Source organism: Gorilla gorilla, chromosome 8, assembly GCF_029281585.2.
Source record: "Gorilla gorilla gorilla isolate KB3781 chromosome 8, NHGRI_mGorGor1-v2.1_pri, whole genome shotgun sequence".
Classification (NCBI taxonomy): domain Eukaryota; kingdom Metazoa; phylum Chordata; class Mammalia; order Primates; family Hominidae; genus Gorilla; species Gorilla gorilla.
In genome coordinates, this window is record NC_073232.2 from 42,203,413 (window position 1) to 42,217,900 (window position 14,488).

Below are 14,488 nucleotides of genomic sequence, written 5' to 3' on the forward strand. Positions count from 1 at the left end.
AATTGTTTCTTTTTTTTTTTTTTTTGAGATGGAGTCTTGCTCTGTCGCCCAGTCTGGAGTGCAGTAGTGTGATCTCCCTTCACTGCAAGCTCCGCCTCCTGGGTTCATGCCATTCTCCTGCCTCAGCCTCCCCAGTAGATGGGACTACAGGTGCCTGCCACCATGCCCAGCTAATTTTTTGTATTTTTAGTAGACACGGAGTTTCACCATGTTAGCCAGGATGGTCTCGATCTCCTGAACTCGTGATCCGCCTGCCTCCCCCTCCCAAAGTGCTGGGATTACAGGCGTGAGCCACCATGGCCAGCTGGTTTTTTTTTTTGTTTTTTTTTTTTTTAATCCAACTTTCCTGGCTCCTCTTATGATAGGCCCTGGTAAGAAAATTATTGAAAGGTATGAAGAAAGATCATCACCATACCAGTTTACTGGCCACTATCTGTCTTGCTTTTCCTTACTTTTTATCTTTTTGGGTTAATTTCTTTCTTTCTTTCTTTCTTTTTTTGAGATGGGGTCTTGCTCTGTCGCCCAGGCTGGAGTGCAGTGTCATGATCTCGGTTCACTGCAATCTCTGCCTCCTGCCTCAACGTCTCAAGTAGCTGGGATTACAGACATGCACCACCACACCCAGCTGATTTTTGTATTTTTAGTAGAGATGGGGTTTCACTATGTTGGCCAGGCTGGTCTTGAATACCTGACCTCAAGAGATCTGTTCACCTCACCCTCCCAAAGTGTAGGGATTACAGGCGTGAGCCACCACACTGGGCCTAAAGATAGGGTCTTGCTATCTAGTCTAGGTTGTTCTCGAACTCTTGTCCTCAAGTAATTCTCTTACCTTGGCCTCACAAAGTGCTGAAGTTAAATTCTGATGATTAATCTAAACTAACAAAAATCTTAAACTGAAGGGAAGAGAAGCAAGTCAGTACCTTACTTAAGAAATGTTGGTGGAGTCTGCTGAGAGATGATGTGGAATGGTTGAATATGTGACTGTGCTTTCTTTTCTCTTCTTTCCCCTCAGCTGTTTTTCAGAGTGACGGATGACCGGGCCAAGCAATCTGAACTGTACTTAGTTGGAATGATCTGTTACTATGGCAAACATTATTCTACATTCTTTTTTCAAACAAAGATTCGCAAATGGATGTATTTTGATGATGCTCATGTCAAGGAGGTAGGAGTAGTCAAGTCCTTTTTGAAGTGTTTGGTGACTACAAAAAAAAAGAATAATCATTTGTCTTTAGTGTTTCATTTTCATAATTTTGAATGGGACCTCCCCACATTTCTATAAAACATATATATATATATATTTTTTTGTTTTGTTTTTTTAATTTTTTTTTTTTTTTTTTGAGATGGAGTCTCACTCTGTCACCCAGGTTGGAGTGCAGTGGCTTGGTCTCGGCTCACTGCAATCTCTGCCTCCTGGGTTCAAGCGATTCTCCCACCTTAGCCTCCTGAGTAGCTGGGAGTACATGCGCATGTGACCACACCTGGCTAATTTTTGTATTTTTAGTAGAGACGGAGTTTCACTATGTTTGCCAGGCTGGTCTCGAACTCCTGACCTTGTGATCCACCTACCTCAGCCTCCCAAAGTGCTGGAATTATAGGCATGAGCCACTGTGCCTGGTGTATTTTATATTTTTATGTCTGTCTGCCTACTGAATTCATGAAGGTATCATCTTGTCTTCCCCTGAAGATGGCTAGTTCTTCGAGGATAGGAACAATGTATCTTCTATTATATCCTCTGAATCCCCTCACCAGGCATTCAGCAGTTTTGTATTTATAGGTGACAAAGCATTTTACTTTATTTTTTGAGATAGGGTCTCCTCACTCTATTGCCCAGGCTGGAGTGCAGGGGCATGATAATGGCTCACTGCAGCCTTTATCTTCCACGTTTAAGCAATCCTCTCACCTTAGTCTCTTGAGTAGCTGTGACTATAGGTGTGTGGCCACCACACCCAGCTAGTTAAAATTTTTTGTTTTTTTGTTTTAGAGATGTTACCCAGGCTGGTCTGGAACTCCTGGGCTCAAGTGATCCTCCCTCTTCAGCCTGCCAAAGTGTTGGGTTTACAGGCGTGAGCCACAGTGCCTGGCCCAAAGTGTTTTTTTAAACTATAATCTCCTTTTTTTTTTTCTAGAAAATAGTTTTTCTTCAGTCCTGAGGAGTCAGCTCCTTATGTGGGCTTTGGTGGAGCTCATGGGTCAGCACTCGAAGGTCTAAATCTGGGTGGGGATGTTATCACCTTTTGGGCTTGGGGAGATTGATTACTGACTACCTTGCTATGAATGGCACAATTCATGTAGTAATGTAGCTTTACCTACAGCTTAGGAAGCACATAGGCATCAAAGAAATTTACTTCAGAAATGTCCTTGACAGCTGCAGCCTTTACTATGTTTTGAATGAGAAACTTTTTTTTTTTTTTTTTTTGACACAGGGTCTTGCTCTGTCACCCAGGTTGGGGTGCAGGGGCACGATCTCAGCTCACTGCAACCTCTGCCTCCCGGGCCCAAGTGATTCTCGTGCCTCAGCCTCCCGAGTAGCTGGGATTACGGGCGCGCAGCATCATGCCTGGCTGATTTTTGTATTTTTAGGAGAGATGGAGTTTCTCCATGTTAGCCAGGCTGGTCTCAAACTCCTGACATTAAGTGTTCCACCCGCCTTGGCCTCCCAAAGTGCTGGGATTACAGATGTGAGCCACCACGCCCGGCCTTGAATGAGAAACTTCTTAATAGCCTTGTCCTTGGGCATGCCTCAGGCACAGTTCTTGCAGCGAGTGAGCTGCACATAGCCACAGCCCTTTTTGGCATGCCATGTTCTTTCTTTTCTTTGTCTTCTTGGAAGCTAGGATCCCAGAGAGGAATGTTTTTTTGTTGTTTTTTTTTTTTTTTTTAATGTGCGTGTTGATTGATTTGAGTAGGAACACTCTAATGCCTCAAATGAGGTTATAAGGTTAATACAAAGTTCAGAATTTCAGATCTTGGAGTTATCAGTGCATACTACTTTGTCTCGGGGCTGCTGTAAATTATTCTTTGTTGTCTCCCTGAAGTGCCCCATCACAGAGTAACATGTGTTTTGGGATAGTTATAAGGCATGTAGGGTTATAATGACAAAGCAGGAAAGTTGGTACTGTCTAAACCACAGAGTTTGTGGTTGAAGTGGCTTATGTGATCTGCATGAGTTAGGAAGCTGCTTGTGATAAGGTTAGCAGATAAGGAGATAAGGTGTGACTGTAATCTACACCAATCCACAGACTTTAAGCAGTGTCTTCCACAAATAGTAAAGTATTTGTCAAATTCCCTTATTCTTTTCTTTGTCTCTTTTGCGTTGTTGTAATTTGGGGCAATTTATTTAAGTTCTTTTAGATTTAGGGTTTTTATTTGAAAATACCCTTATAAAGTAGTAAATATGATTATATTAATATGTGAAGAGCATATAAATGTTTTAATTAATAACTCAGTTTTAAGTTTACTGGACATCTGTTGTGAACATATCACTATGCTAGTTGTCTAACCCCAAGAGCAGCACATTATCTAAGAAATGTGACTGGTTCAAGCTTAAGATGGTGTGAGTTTGAGGATTGGGTTGAATTGATTCTGTGGCTGTTCTCTCTTTTCCACTATGGTAACAGAGCTGAATCCAGCACAGGGCTAAGGCCGAGAGGTTCAATTGTCTATGCTAAGCAGTTTGACATTTTATATCCTACCATTTGCGAACTCTGAAACTGAATGTCATTTGTTCTAAGGCAGTCTGTGAAAGAGTTTCTGTCTGCTCTTCAGCTTCATGAAAGTGATTTTAATATTTAGGAGAAAACTAAGGAAATGCAAATTTCTAGTGAGGGCTTAATTTGATGTCTGTGAAAAGAAATTGGTCACCAAGGCAGCTGAAGTTCCCTCACGTAGCATATCCACCTTTGAGAACTTTTATTCCTATTTTACAACTGAGTTGATGGTTCACAGAAATAAAATTAATTTTATTCATTCTTTTATTCTCCTATAGGATTTTAGTGCTTTCTAAAAGGACTTAGCAAAGAAAAAAAAGATTTAATTTAAAAAGTGTTAGGTCTGAGATCTTTTTTGCTGCCTTTTTACCCAATTCTTATCTTTTCATCTCTTATTTTCTTTAGAAATACAGAACAGAAAGATATGTTGTGAATTGTGGATATAAAGTATAATTGTCATGTTCTTCTGGTTGTTTCTGGTTCAGATTGGGCCCAAATGGAAGGATGTGGTGACCAAATGCATCAAGGGGCATTATCAGCCCCTGCTGCTGCTTTATGCAGATCCCCAGGGTACCCCAGTGTCCACCCAGGACCTGCCTCCCCAGGCTGAGTTCCAGTCATACAGCAGGACATGCTACGACAGTGAAGATTCAGGTGAGCAGCCAGGCTCTTTACCTCTCCTCTCTCCTCACCCCATGCGATCAAACAGTTGGGACTCATAGTTAATTATGTGCTTAGCTCGTAACCTAGCTTGGAGAAAGAGGATCCATTAGAGGTAAGAAAGAAGTGCCGATTTGTGCTGAAGCCTAACTTGGGCCAGCCTTTATTTCCTTCAGTTGTCAAAACAGTGTTGCCTAAATCACTTGGCCTCAACTCAGAAGTGAAAAGGAAATTATGTTTATTTAGACTGAGATATTAAGTTTGCGAGGCTCAATATTTAACCTTCTAATATTGGTGAGGATGGCTGATTTTTATTAGCAATTTAACAGCGACTTAATTGAGTTGTTTTATTTGAGCCACTACAAGGCTAGTTATTTTGTTTGGCATGAGATATTTTTGTTTTAAAATTGCAAATGTGTAGCTGGGCAGGGTGATGCATGCCTGTTATCCTAGCTATTTGGGAGGCTGAGGTGGGAGGATCACTTGAGCCCTGGAGTTTGAGCCTAGCCTGGGCAAAATAGCAAGACTCTGTCTTGGAGGGGGAAAAATTCCTTGTCCAGTAGTAATATTCCTCTGCTTATGAATCAGTTGTTCACTTCTAAGTTAATTTTTCAGAACTTAAGTAACGACTTTCTGTAAAAACAATTTTCAGCTTGATGGCTAAAGTTCTAGGGTAGCTCACAGAATCTTATAATATATTTGAGGTATAACCTAATAGTTTTGGCTTGATTACTGAAAAGGAGGAAGAAATATTATTTTACTCTTCTGGATCTGGTACTGGCCCTTGATATAATTTTGAAAGAGAAGATACTTGACTTTGACGTCTTTCTTTCTCCCCTTTGTACCTCCCTCCTGCTTGGTACCTGGTGCTTTCTTCCACCTCTCATACCCCACCCAGACCTGTTCTACCTCTTCTCCCTTCAGTCAAATACCCATTTGTCCTATTATGCTTATCTCAGCTAGGTATTCAGAGGGAAGCAGTCTGATTGAACTAATTTATACTAATGTATGTCATATAACAGCCCCAATAATTTCTCAGAGACATTAAAAATGCATCTAATATCAATTCAAAAATTTAACTGACATTCTTGGCAGTATAGGAGAAAGATTATGGGATAGGAGAACAACTGACTATGTATGACAGGTTGTCCTGGGACTTTCCATCTAAATAGATCTTACTTTTCACAACTTTTTCATCACTTCTGCTTCTCCCCCGATAGGTTTTGTAAAACCCTCACAGTTTTTCACAGTGGCAGGCAAAGTGAGGGCTTCAGCAGGGTAGGGACAGGGATGGGAGGAATTTTACATGTGTCTGGGTGATCTGGAAGTTGGGTGTTGGGAAGAATGGCTTGATGGTATAGCATATCCTTCTCACACTTGTGTCTAGGAAGTTCTTGCCTTATGGAGCTTTGTTGTGTCCATCTCTTTTCCTTCTCTTTGCTACTGTTCTGTTTCCTCACTTTTTGCATATGTGTTTCCTCCTCCTCTTAGGGAGGGAGCCCTCCATCTCAAGTGACACTCGAACAGATTCCTCAACGGAGAGCTATCCCTACAAACATTCCCACCATGAGTCTGTGGTCAGTCACTTCTCTTCTGATTCTCAGGGGACAGTCATCTATAATGTGGAAAATGATTCCATGTCTCAGAGCAGTCGGGACACAGGTAGGGACTTATACAGAGGGTCCTGCTTGCCTGAATCAATTCCTGCATAGATCTCCTAAAAAAAGAAACTGCGAGGCCAGGCACAGTGGCTCACACCTGTAATCCCAGCACTTTGGGAGGCCGAGGCGGGCGGCCGAGGCGGGTGGATCATGAGGTAAGGAGATGGAGACCATCCTGGCTAACACACGGTGAAACTCCGTCTCTACTAAAAAATACAAAAAAAAAAATTAGTTGGGCATGGTGGCAGGCACCTGTAGTCCTACCTACTCGGGAGGCTGAGGCAGGAGAATGGCGTGAACCCAGGAGGCGAAGCTTTCAGTGAGCTGGGATCGTGCCACTGCACTCCAGCCTGGGCAACAGAGCGAGACTCCGTCTCAAAAAAAAAAAAAGGAGAAAGAAACTGGGGGAAGTCAGAAATGTTCGTTACGCAAAGGCAGAATGGCACAGAATTTGGGCAATTCAATGGGATACAAAGAAGCAACACAGTTTTGAATGAACCGTGATGCTCCATTGCACATACTCCTGTCAATAGCAGCATGTCAATAAAGACGATTGTAATGTGATTATTGATGTGATTATTCTGAAGTCTGCTTTTCTTCTCCTATACTCTTGATTCCTGTGGTATCCCATTAAGCCCCTGTGATCTTGCACATCATCATGTTCTCATGCCAGGCTTTGTCCTAAGTGAAGAGCTTTGATAGAAGGGGCCTATTTATGGGATTGGTGAGGGACAACTGCATGTCAGCTTGCTAAGCTTCCTGAAGGATAGAGAAGCAAAAGAATGAAAGATATCTATTTGTTATTGTGAGTTCCATGCAGAGAATATTCTTGCATTGTTTTGTTTATCTGTAGGAGAGTATGCCCATGTCAGAGGAAGAAATCAATACAGGGAAGAACAGTGAATGACTGCTGAGATGGAAAGTTTATTCTGGGAGATAGAATGCCTAAGGCATAGAACAGTGTCCATATTCTTAGGGACTGTGAGAATTTGTGAGCTCATTGTTTGAGATTGGTGGTTTATAAGCTGTGGGGGCTTTTTTTTTTAAATATCAAGAATTTCAAAGATATTCAAAACTGTATAGAATAGTGTACTGCCCATTCATGTACCCATCACCTAGTTTCAATAATTATAACTCATGGCCAGTCTAGTTTTACCTGTACCTTTACCCACTCCTGGATTATTTTGAAGCACATCCCAGGCATTATATCACATTTTCCATAAATATATCTTATGTTTGCTCAAACATAAGAAATCACTTTTTAAACGTAGCATTATAACACCTTTTTTTTTTTTGAGTCGGAGTCTTGCTCTGTCGCCCAGGCTGGAGTGCAGTGGCACAATCTTGGCTCACTGCAATCTCCACCTCCCAGGTTCATGCCATTCTCCTGCCTCAGCCTCCCGAGTAGCTGGGACCACAGGCGCCCGCCACCACGCCCGGCTAATTTTTTGTATTTTTAGTAGAGACGGGGTTTCACCGTGTTAGCCAGGATGGTCTCGATCTCCTGACCTCGTGATCCACCCACCTCGGCCTCCCAAAGTGCTGGGATTACAGGCGTGAGCCACCGTGCCCAGCCCAGCATTGTAACACTTAAAAATAGTAATGATAATTCCTTAAAACTGATAGGTAACCAATGAGTGTTCACATATCCACTTATAAGTATCATAATATTTTCATGGTTTATGTGTTTGACTCAGCATCTAAATGAGGTCTATGCATTCTGATGAGTTGATAAGTCCTTTGCATTTCTTTTAATCTACTGTTTTTTCCTCTATTTTTTTTCCTTGCAATTTATTGCTAGAACTAGGTATTTTGTCCTGTAGATTTCCCACATTCTGAATTTTGCTGATTTTATTCCTATGGTATACTTTAACACATTTCTGTGTCCTATATTTCTTGTAAATTGGTAGTTGGACCTAGAGGTTTTGTCAGACTTGTGTTGGCTTTCTTTTGATGACTACTGCATTGATTGTGTCAGGTGTGAGTTTTTTAGACCCACTTTTTGAAGCTGTGAACCAGAGAGAAGCCAAGCCACAGGATAAACTAAGCATATTTTCCAGTAGAGGCTGATTTGTGTTAATGGTTTGAACATGCCCATTGGTTTAACATTTGTAAGACTTAGTTGCGGCCGGGCACAGTGGCTCACGCCTGTAATCCCAACACTTTGGGAGGCCAAGGTGGGTGGATCACGAGGTCAGGAGATCGAGACCATCCTGGCTAACATGGTGAAACCCCGTCTCTACTAAAAAAAATACAAAAAGTTAGCTGGGTGTGGTGGCAGGCGTCTGTAGTCCCAGCTACTCAGGAGGCTGAGGCAGGAGAATGGTGTGAACCCGGAAGGTGGAGCTTGCAGTGAGTTGAGATCGCACCACTGCACTCCAGCCTGGGCGACAGAGCGAGACTCCGTCTCAAAAAAAAAAAAAGACTTAGTTGTTCCAAGTTATTTCCTCCTCTCTTAAATCTTTCTTGTGGGCACAGAGGTAGCAAAGGACCAAATAAAAGCAATACAAGATTCCAAGGGGCAACTGATTGAAAATATGTATCCATATCACTACACTGGTGATACTTGAATATGCATAAGGATTTTCATGTACTATCATGTGAAAACAAATTTTTGTTAGCTCTCCATGCATTTGACCTAGGTTTTTTTTTTCTAAGCATATCTTCAAACTTAATTTACCTGCTTAATTCATCTCTGGCTTCTAGCAATTTAGTTGCTTATATCCTTTAGAATCTGACCTTTGCTGTCATCAAATCATGCTCATGTATTTGCATACTATGGGCATGAAGCAGGGCAAGTTACATAAAAGAGCCCAGCTCTCCTGGTTTTCCCAGTGATTAGTATTAAGGAACTATGAAGTGTAATCTCTGGATGGAGCCAAGTTTCGTGAAGATGGGTTGGGGATAGGAATGAGAATCAAAGTTGAAATGTCCTTTAAATGATCCACAATTAAGGAAAGCTTAGAACTGGGTCTTAAAGCCATATAAAATCAGAGCTCTTGTGGGCAAAGTCTGGAGTATACAGGATAATACCAGATGTACTGAAAATCAGACTTTATTTGATATGTGTTGCTAAATAAATAAAAGGAAAACTCTGTCTTCAATTTATGAGAGTGAAAGTATATGGCTACCTGACATTTTTATATAATCTTTAAAACTTTTGCCTTTAAAAAGTTACCTAGAAACATGTCATTAGTCCTTCTGGGTCACTGGGGAAGATTAGGAGTGGGATTGAGATTGGTCATTGCTCAGGAGACATTGTAAATTTGGATGCTCCCAGCTTCTCTGCATTTATCTTTTTTTTTTTTTTTTTGAGACAGAGTCTTGCTCTGTCGTCCAGGCTGGAGTGCAGTGGCGTGATCTCGGCTCACTGCAACCTCCTGGGTTCAAGTGATTCTAATGCCTCAGCCTCTCAGTAGCTGGGACTACAGGCACATGCCACCATGCCGGACTAATTTTTGTATTTTTAGTAGAGACAGGGTTTTGCCATGTTGGTCAGTCTGGTCTCGAACTCCTGGCCTCAAGTGATCTGCCCGCCTTAGCCTCCCAAAGTGCTGGAATTATAGGTGTGAGTCACTGCACCTGGCCCTTCTCTGCATTTATCTACTGGGAGGTTCCTACACTGAAATCAGATAGCCTATGCCCTACAGCTTCTATTCCATGGGTACTCTAAATTTGTGGCACTCCCAAAGGGAGATTAGGTAGGTTCTCAGGAGGATGGAGGTTAGTCTCAGATACCAGCTTACCCCAATTTCCTTGTTTTTTCAGGACACCTGACTGATAGTGAATGTAATCAGAAACACACATCCAAGAAAGGGTCACTGATAGAGCGCAAGAGGAGCTCTGGTCGGGTTAGGAGAAAAGGCGATGAGCCCCAGGCCTCGGGATACCACAGTGAAGGCAAGCCCTTCTGCACTGCTTCTCTTTCTCCTTCATTCACTCTATCAAACTTCTGTCATGCTCCAGACTGTTGGCTTCTCCTTTCTGTTCAGAGGGCTTTTCTTTGCTTTTTCAACATTGGGGTCTAGTATCCGTGATCACTTTAAACATCTATATTTCTTTCATTCTTTGTGTTTTTAGGAGAAACACTGAAAGAGAAGCAGGCTCCTAGAAATGCCTCCAAACCATCCAGCAGCACCAACAGGCTGAGAGATTTTAAAGAGACAGTCAGCAATATGATCCATAACAGACCATCCCTGGCTTCTCAGACCAATGTAGGCTCTCACTGCGGGGGCAGAGGAGGAGACCAGCCTGACAAAAAACCTCCTAGGACCCTGCCTTTACACTCTCATGACTGGGAAATAGAGAGTACCAGCAGTGAGTCAAAATCCAGTTCTTCCAGCAAGTATCGTCCCACATGGAGACCCAAACGAGAATCTCTGAATATTGACAGTATCTTTAGTAAGGACAAAAGGAAGCACTGTGGCTATACCCAGCTTAGCCCCTTTTCTGAGGATTCAGGTGAGGAGATAATTAGGGAAGAATTGGGCTTTTGAATAAAGTTGATTTATGTCTTTTTAAAACCTGGGTTTTTTGGTACATCTGGCAAGGGGCATTTTTACTCTGATGTCGGGTGTTTTAGGGATATGAGTTCAGTGAATAAGTAGCTAGAGGGAGGAGTTAGTTAGGTCTTGATTTTAGGCAAATGCTAAATCTACCTCATTTTCCATACCTGTCTTTTGATTGGGATAGCTAAAGAATTTATACCAGATGAACCAAGCAAGCCACCTTCTTACGACATTAGATTTGGTGGACCAAGCCCCCAGTACAAGCGCTGGGGCCCAGCACGGCCAGGCTCTCACCTTTTAGAGCAGCACCCCCGACTAATCCAGCGAATGGAATCTGGCTATGAAAGCAGTGAGAGGAACAGCAGCAGCCCTGTCAGCCTGGATGCAGCCCTGCCTGAGAGCTCAAATGTCTACAGGTATTGTTTGGCCTTTGAACAGCAACATTGTCTCTTGCAGCAATGTGAGCCACCTACTTGGGGCTTTCAGGCATGGCTTAGACAAGTGGAGGGATGGCCTTTGCTATTATCTCTATGTGCTCTATCAACTTCCTATAACAACAGCACCCTCTGCTGGAAGAACAAAGGCACTTGAGAAAGGAGAGAGAACTTTCTATTTGAAATACAGTTATCATGTATAAAATAATTTTAAAAAATTAAGTTCAGGGGGTATATGTGCAGGTTTGTTATGATAAACTTGTGTCATAGGAGTTCATTGTACAGATTATTTTGTTACCCACATATTAAGCTAGTACTCACTAATTATTTTTCCTGATCCTTTCTTTCCTCCCACCCTCCACCCTCCGATAGGCCCGTGTCTGTTGTTCCCCTCTGTGTGTTCATGTGTTCTCACCACGTAGCTCCCACTTATAAGTGACAATATGCTGTATTTGGTTTTCTGTTCCTGTCTTAGTTTGCTAAGGATAATGAAATAATTGTTTAGTGCTTGCTTTGGTAGCACATATACTAAAATTGGAACAATACAGAGAAGATTAGCATGGCTCCTGCTCAAAGGTGGCACAAAAATTTGTGAAGATTTCTGTATTTTTCAGATATGTAGGATAAACAAGTCTAGGGATCTAATGTAAAACATGACTACAATTAATAAAATTGTACTGCATATGAGATTCATGGTAAATGAGTAGATTTTAACTCCTCTTGCCACAAAAACAAAAAAAAATGGGTAACTATATGAGATGATGGGTATATTAATTTCCTTCAATTATAGTAACCATTTTACTGTCTCTATGTATCTCATAACGTCATGTTGTATACCTTAAATATACACAGTAAAAAAATGTATTAAAGAACAGATTAGGTCAGGCGTGTTGGCTCACGCCTGTAATCCCAGGCTAGTACAAAAATTAGTGAGGCATGGTGGTGGGCGTCTGTAATCCCAATTACTTGGGAGGCTAAGGCAGGAGAATCACTGGAATCCAGGAGGTGGAGGTGGTAATGAGCCGAGCTCGTGCCATGGCAACTCCAGCCTAGGCGACAGAGCAAGGCTCCATCTCAAAAAAAAAAAAAAAAACAAAAACGGACTAGGCCTGCCGCAGTAGCTCACACCTGTAATCCCAGCACTTTGGGAGGCCGAGGCGGGTGGATCACGACGTCAGAAGTTCGTGACCAGCCTGGCCAACATGGTGAAACCCCGTCTCTACTAAAGATACAAAAAAAAAAAAATTAGCCGGGCGTGGTGGCGGGAGCCTGTAATCCCAGCTACTTGGGAGGCTGAGGCAGGAGAATTGCTTGAACCCAGGAGGTGGACGTTGCAGTGAGCCAAGATCGTGCCATTGCACTCCAGTCTGGGCAACAGAGTGAAACTCCATTTCAAAAAAACAAACAAACAAAAAAAGAATTGATTAGTGGGCCAGGCGCGGTGGCTCATGCCTGTAATCCTAGCACTTTGGGAGGCCGAGGTGGGTGGATCACAAGGTTAGGAGATCGAGAACATCTTGGCCAACATGGTGAAACCCTGTCTCTACTAAAAACACAAAAATTAGCTGGGCATGGTGGCGCGCACCTCTAGTCCCAGCTACTCTGGAGGCTGAGGCAGGAGAATGACTTGAACCCGGGAGGCGGAGTTTGCAGTGAGCCAAGATCATGTCACTGCACTCCAGCCTGGGTGACAAGAGCGAAACTCCGTCTCAAAAAGAATGGATTAGTGAATTAAAACTTATGTAATCCTAAAATCAGAGAAGAAACCCAAATGTTATTTTGGGACAGTGTTTTGTTGTTATCGTTGCTTTTTTTTTTTTTTTTTTTTAGTATCGATGGGGTTTCATCATTTTGCCCAGGCTTGTCTTGAACTCCTGGGCTCAAGTGATTTACCCACCTCAGCCTCCCAGAGTACTGAGATTATAGGTGTGAGTCACCACACCCAGTATGGTGGGATAGTTTTTATTTTGATTTGTTTTAGGGTCACTGGGACTCTGTGTTTTATGATGCTAATAATATTCATAATAATGATGACAGTTTATTAGCACTCATTGTACCCTGCCCATAGGGCTCAGTTTGCTTTATAACTTTCAAATCTCCATACATTATTTTTACTGAGTTGCCACAGAGGCAATTTTTCTGTTTTCTTTTTTTTTTTTTTGAGATGGAGTGTCTCGCTCTGTCACCAGGCTGGAGTGCAATGGCACAATCTCGGCTCACTGCAACCTCTGCCTCCTGGGTTCAAGCGATTCTCCTGCCTCAGCCTCCCTAGTAGCTGGCACTACAGGCGCCCGCCACCACACCCAGCTAATTTTTGTATTTTTAGTAGAGATAGGGTTTCACCATGTTGGCCAGGATGGTCTTGATCTCTTGACCTCATGATCCGCCTGCCTCAGCCTCCCAAAGTGCTGGGATTACAGGCATGAGCCACTGTACCTGGCCAAGGCAATTTTTCTAATAGTAGAGCTGCTTTGAAAAGAATGATTATATCTTCTACAAAGGTGATAACCACATGTTCATACTCTCTCAATGTTCTTCCCTGTCCACAGGATCCTGTTCAGTTTTACTTATGAGAAGATGCTACAAAGGTTTAGTAAGAAAGAAGGAAATAGATATGAAACCAATATGTTCATTAATACATTCAACAGATTTTGAATATGTATTATGTACCAGATACTGTGCTAGATGCACAAGATGTGAATGAGGTGAGATGAGATTAGATAGGAGAATGAGTGGATATTTCAATTCTTCAGAAGTAGTTTAGCAGAAGCTCTAATTGTGTAGTTTGATTTTTTTTTTTTTTTGAGAGAGATTTAGTCCTAGGAATGTTGCTATAACCTGCTTTCATGCTTTCACTAGACTCTGAGTTCTCTTTTGAAGGGATCCAAGTGCTAAGAGATCAGCTGGGTTGGTTCCTTCCTGGCGTCATATCCCAAAGTCGCACAGCAGTAGCATCCTGGAGGTAGACTCCACAGCATCCATGGGTGGCTGGACAAAGAGTCAGCCTTTCTCAGGTAAGCAGAATGACACTGAATTTGAGGACTGGATTTGACCAGCAGTTTTGTCTGGGGACCAGACTTACCTGAGCACATTTGAAATTAAAGGACAGTTACAGGCCGGGCGCGGTGGCTCACACCTGTAATCCCAGCACTTTGGGAGGCCAAGGCAGGCAGATTTCCTGAGCTCAGGAGTTCGTGACCAGCCTGGGCAACATGGTGAAACCCCATCTCTACTAAAATACAAAAAATTAACCAGCGTAGCGGTGTGCACCTGTAGTCCCAGCTGCTCGGGAGGCTGAGGCAGGAGAATTGCTTGAACCTGGGAGGCGGAGGTTGCAGTGAGCCAAGATCGTGCCACTGCACTCCAGCCTGGGCGACAGTGAGACTCCATTTCAAAAAAAAAGAGGACAGTTACAGTTTGAATATTCCATCAGAATGTAAATGTAGAGTCATTTCAGTTGCTCCATCTTTGGATTTATCTATTTTTTGTTCTCCATCACAGCCTGCCTGAATATTTCT

General features: G+C 42.5%; 1 protein-coding gene and 1 non-coding gene across 51 annotated transcripts in view; both read left to right on the plus strand.

Annotated features, from left to right (window-relative positions):
- Positions 1 to 14,488, plus strand: part of USP54 (ubiquitin specific peptidase 54) — a 126,363-nt gene that overhangs the window by 85,817 nt on the left and 26,058 nt on the right. For 26 of the 50 annotated variants that reach the window (XM_055353442.2, XM_055353436.2, XM_055353458.2 and 23 more), the window contains 7 exons: positions 1,013 to 1,162; positions 4,193 to 4,361; positions 5,859 to 6,029; positions 9,797 to 9,928; positions 10,109 to 10,489; positions 10,721 to 10,952; positions 13,851 to 13,984. In XM_055353442.2, coding sequence (XP_055209417.2) covers positions 1,013 to 1,162; positions 4,193 to 4,361; positions 5,859 to 6,029; positions 9,797 to 9,928; positions 10,109 to 10,489; positions 10,721 to 10,952; positions 13,851 to 13,984 — 1,369 coding nt within the window. The remainder of the gene's footprint in view (positions 1 to 1,012; positions 1,163 to 4,192; positions 4,362 to 5,858; positions 6,030 to 9,796; positions 9,929 to 10,108; positions 10,490 to 10,720; positions 10,953 to 13,850; positions 13,985 to 14,488) is intronic. The other 24 variants (XM_063709716.1, XM_063709719.1, XM_055353469.2 and 21 more) reach the window with 1 other exon arrangement.
- Positions 11,475 to 11,581, plus strand: LOC115936180 (U6 spliceosomal RNA). The gene has a single exon (XR_004071741.1). It is a non-coding gene; the product is annotated as a U6 spliceosomal RNA (small nuclear RNA).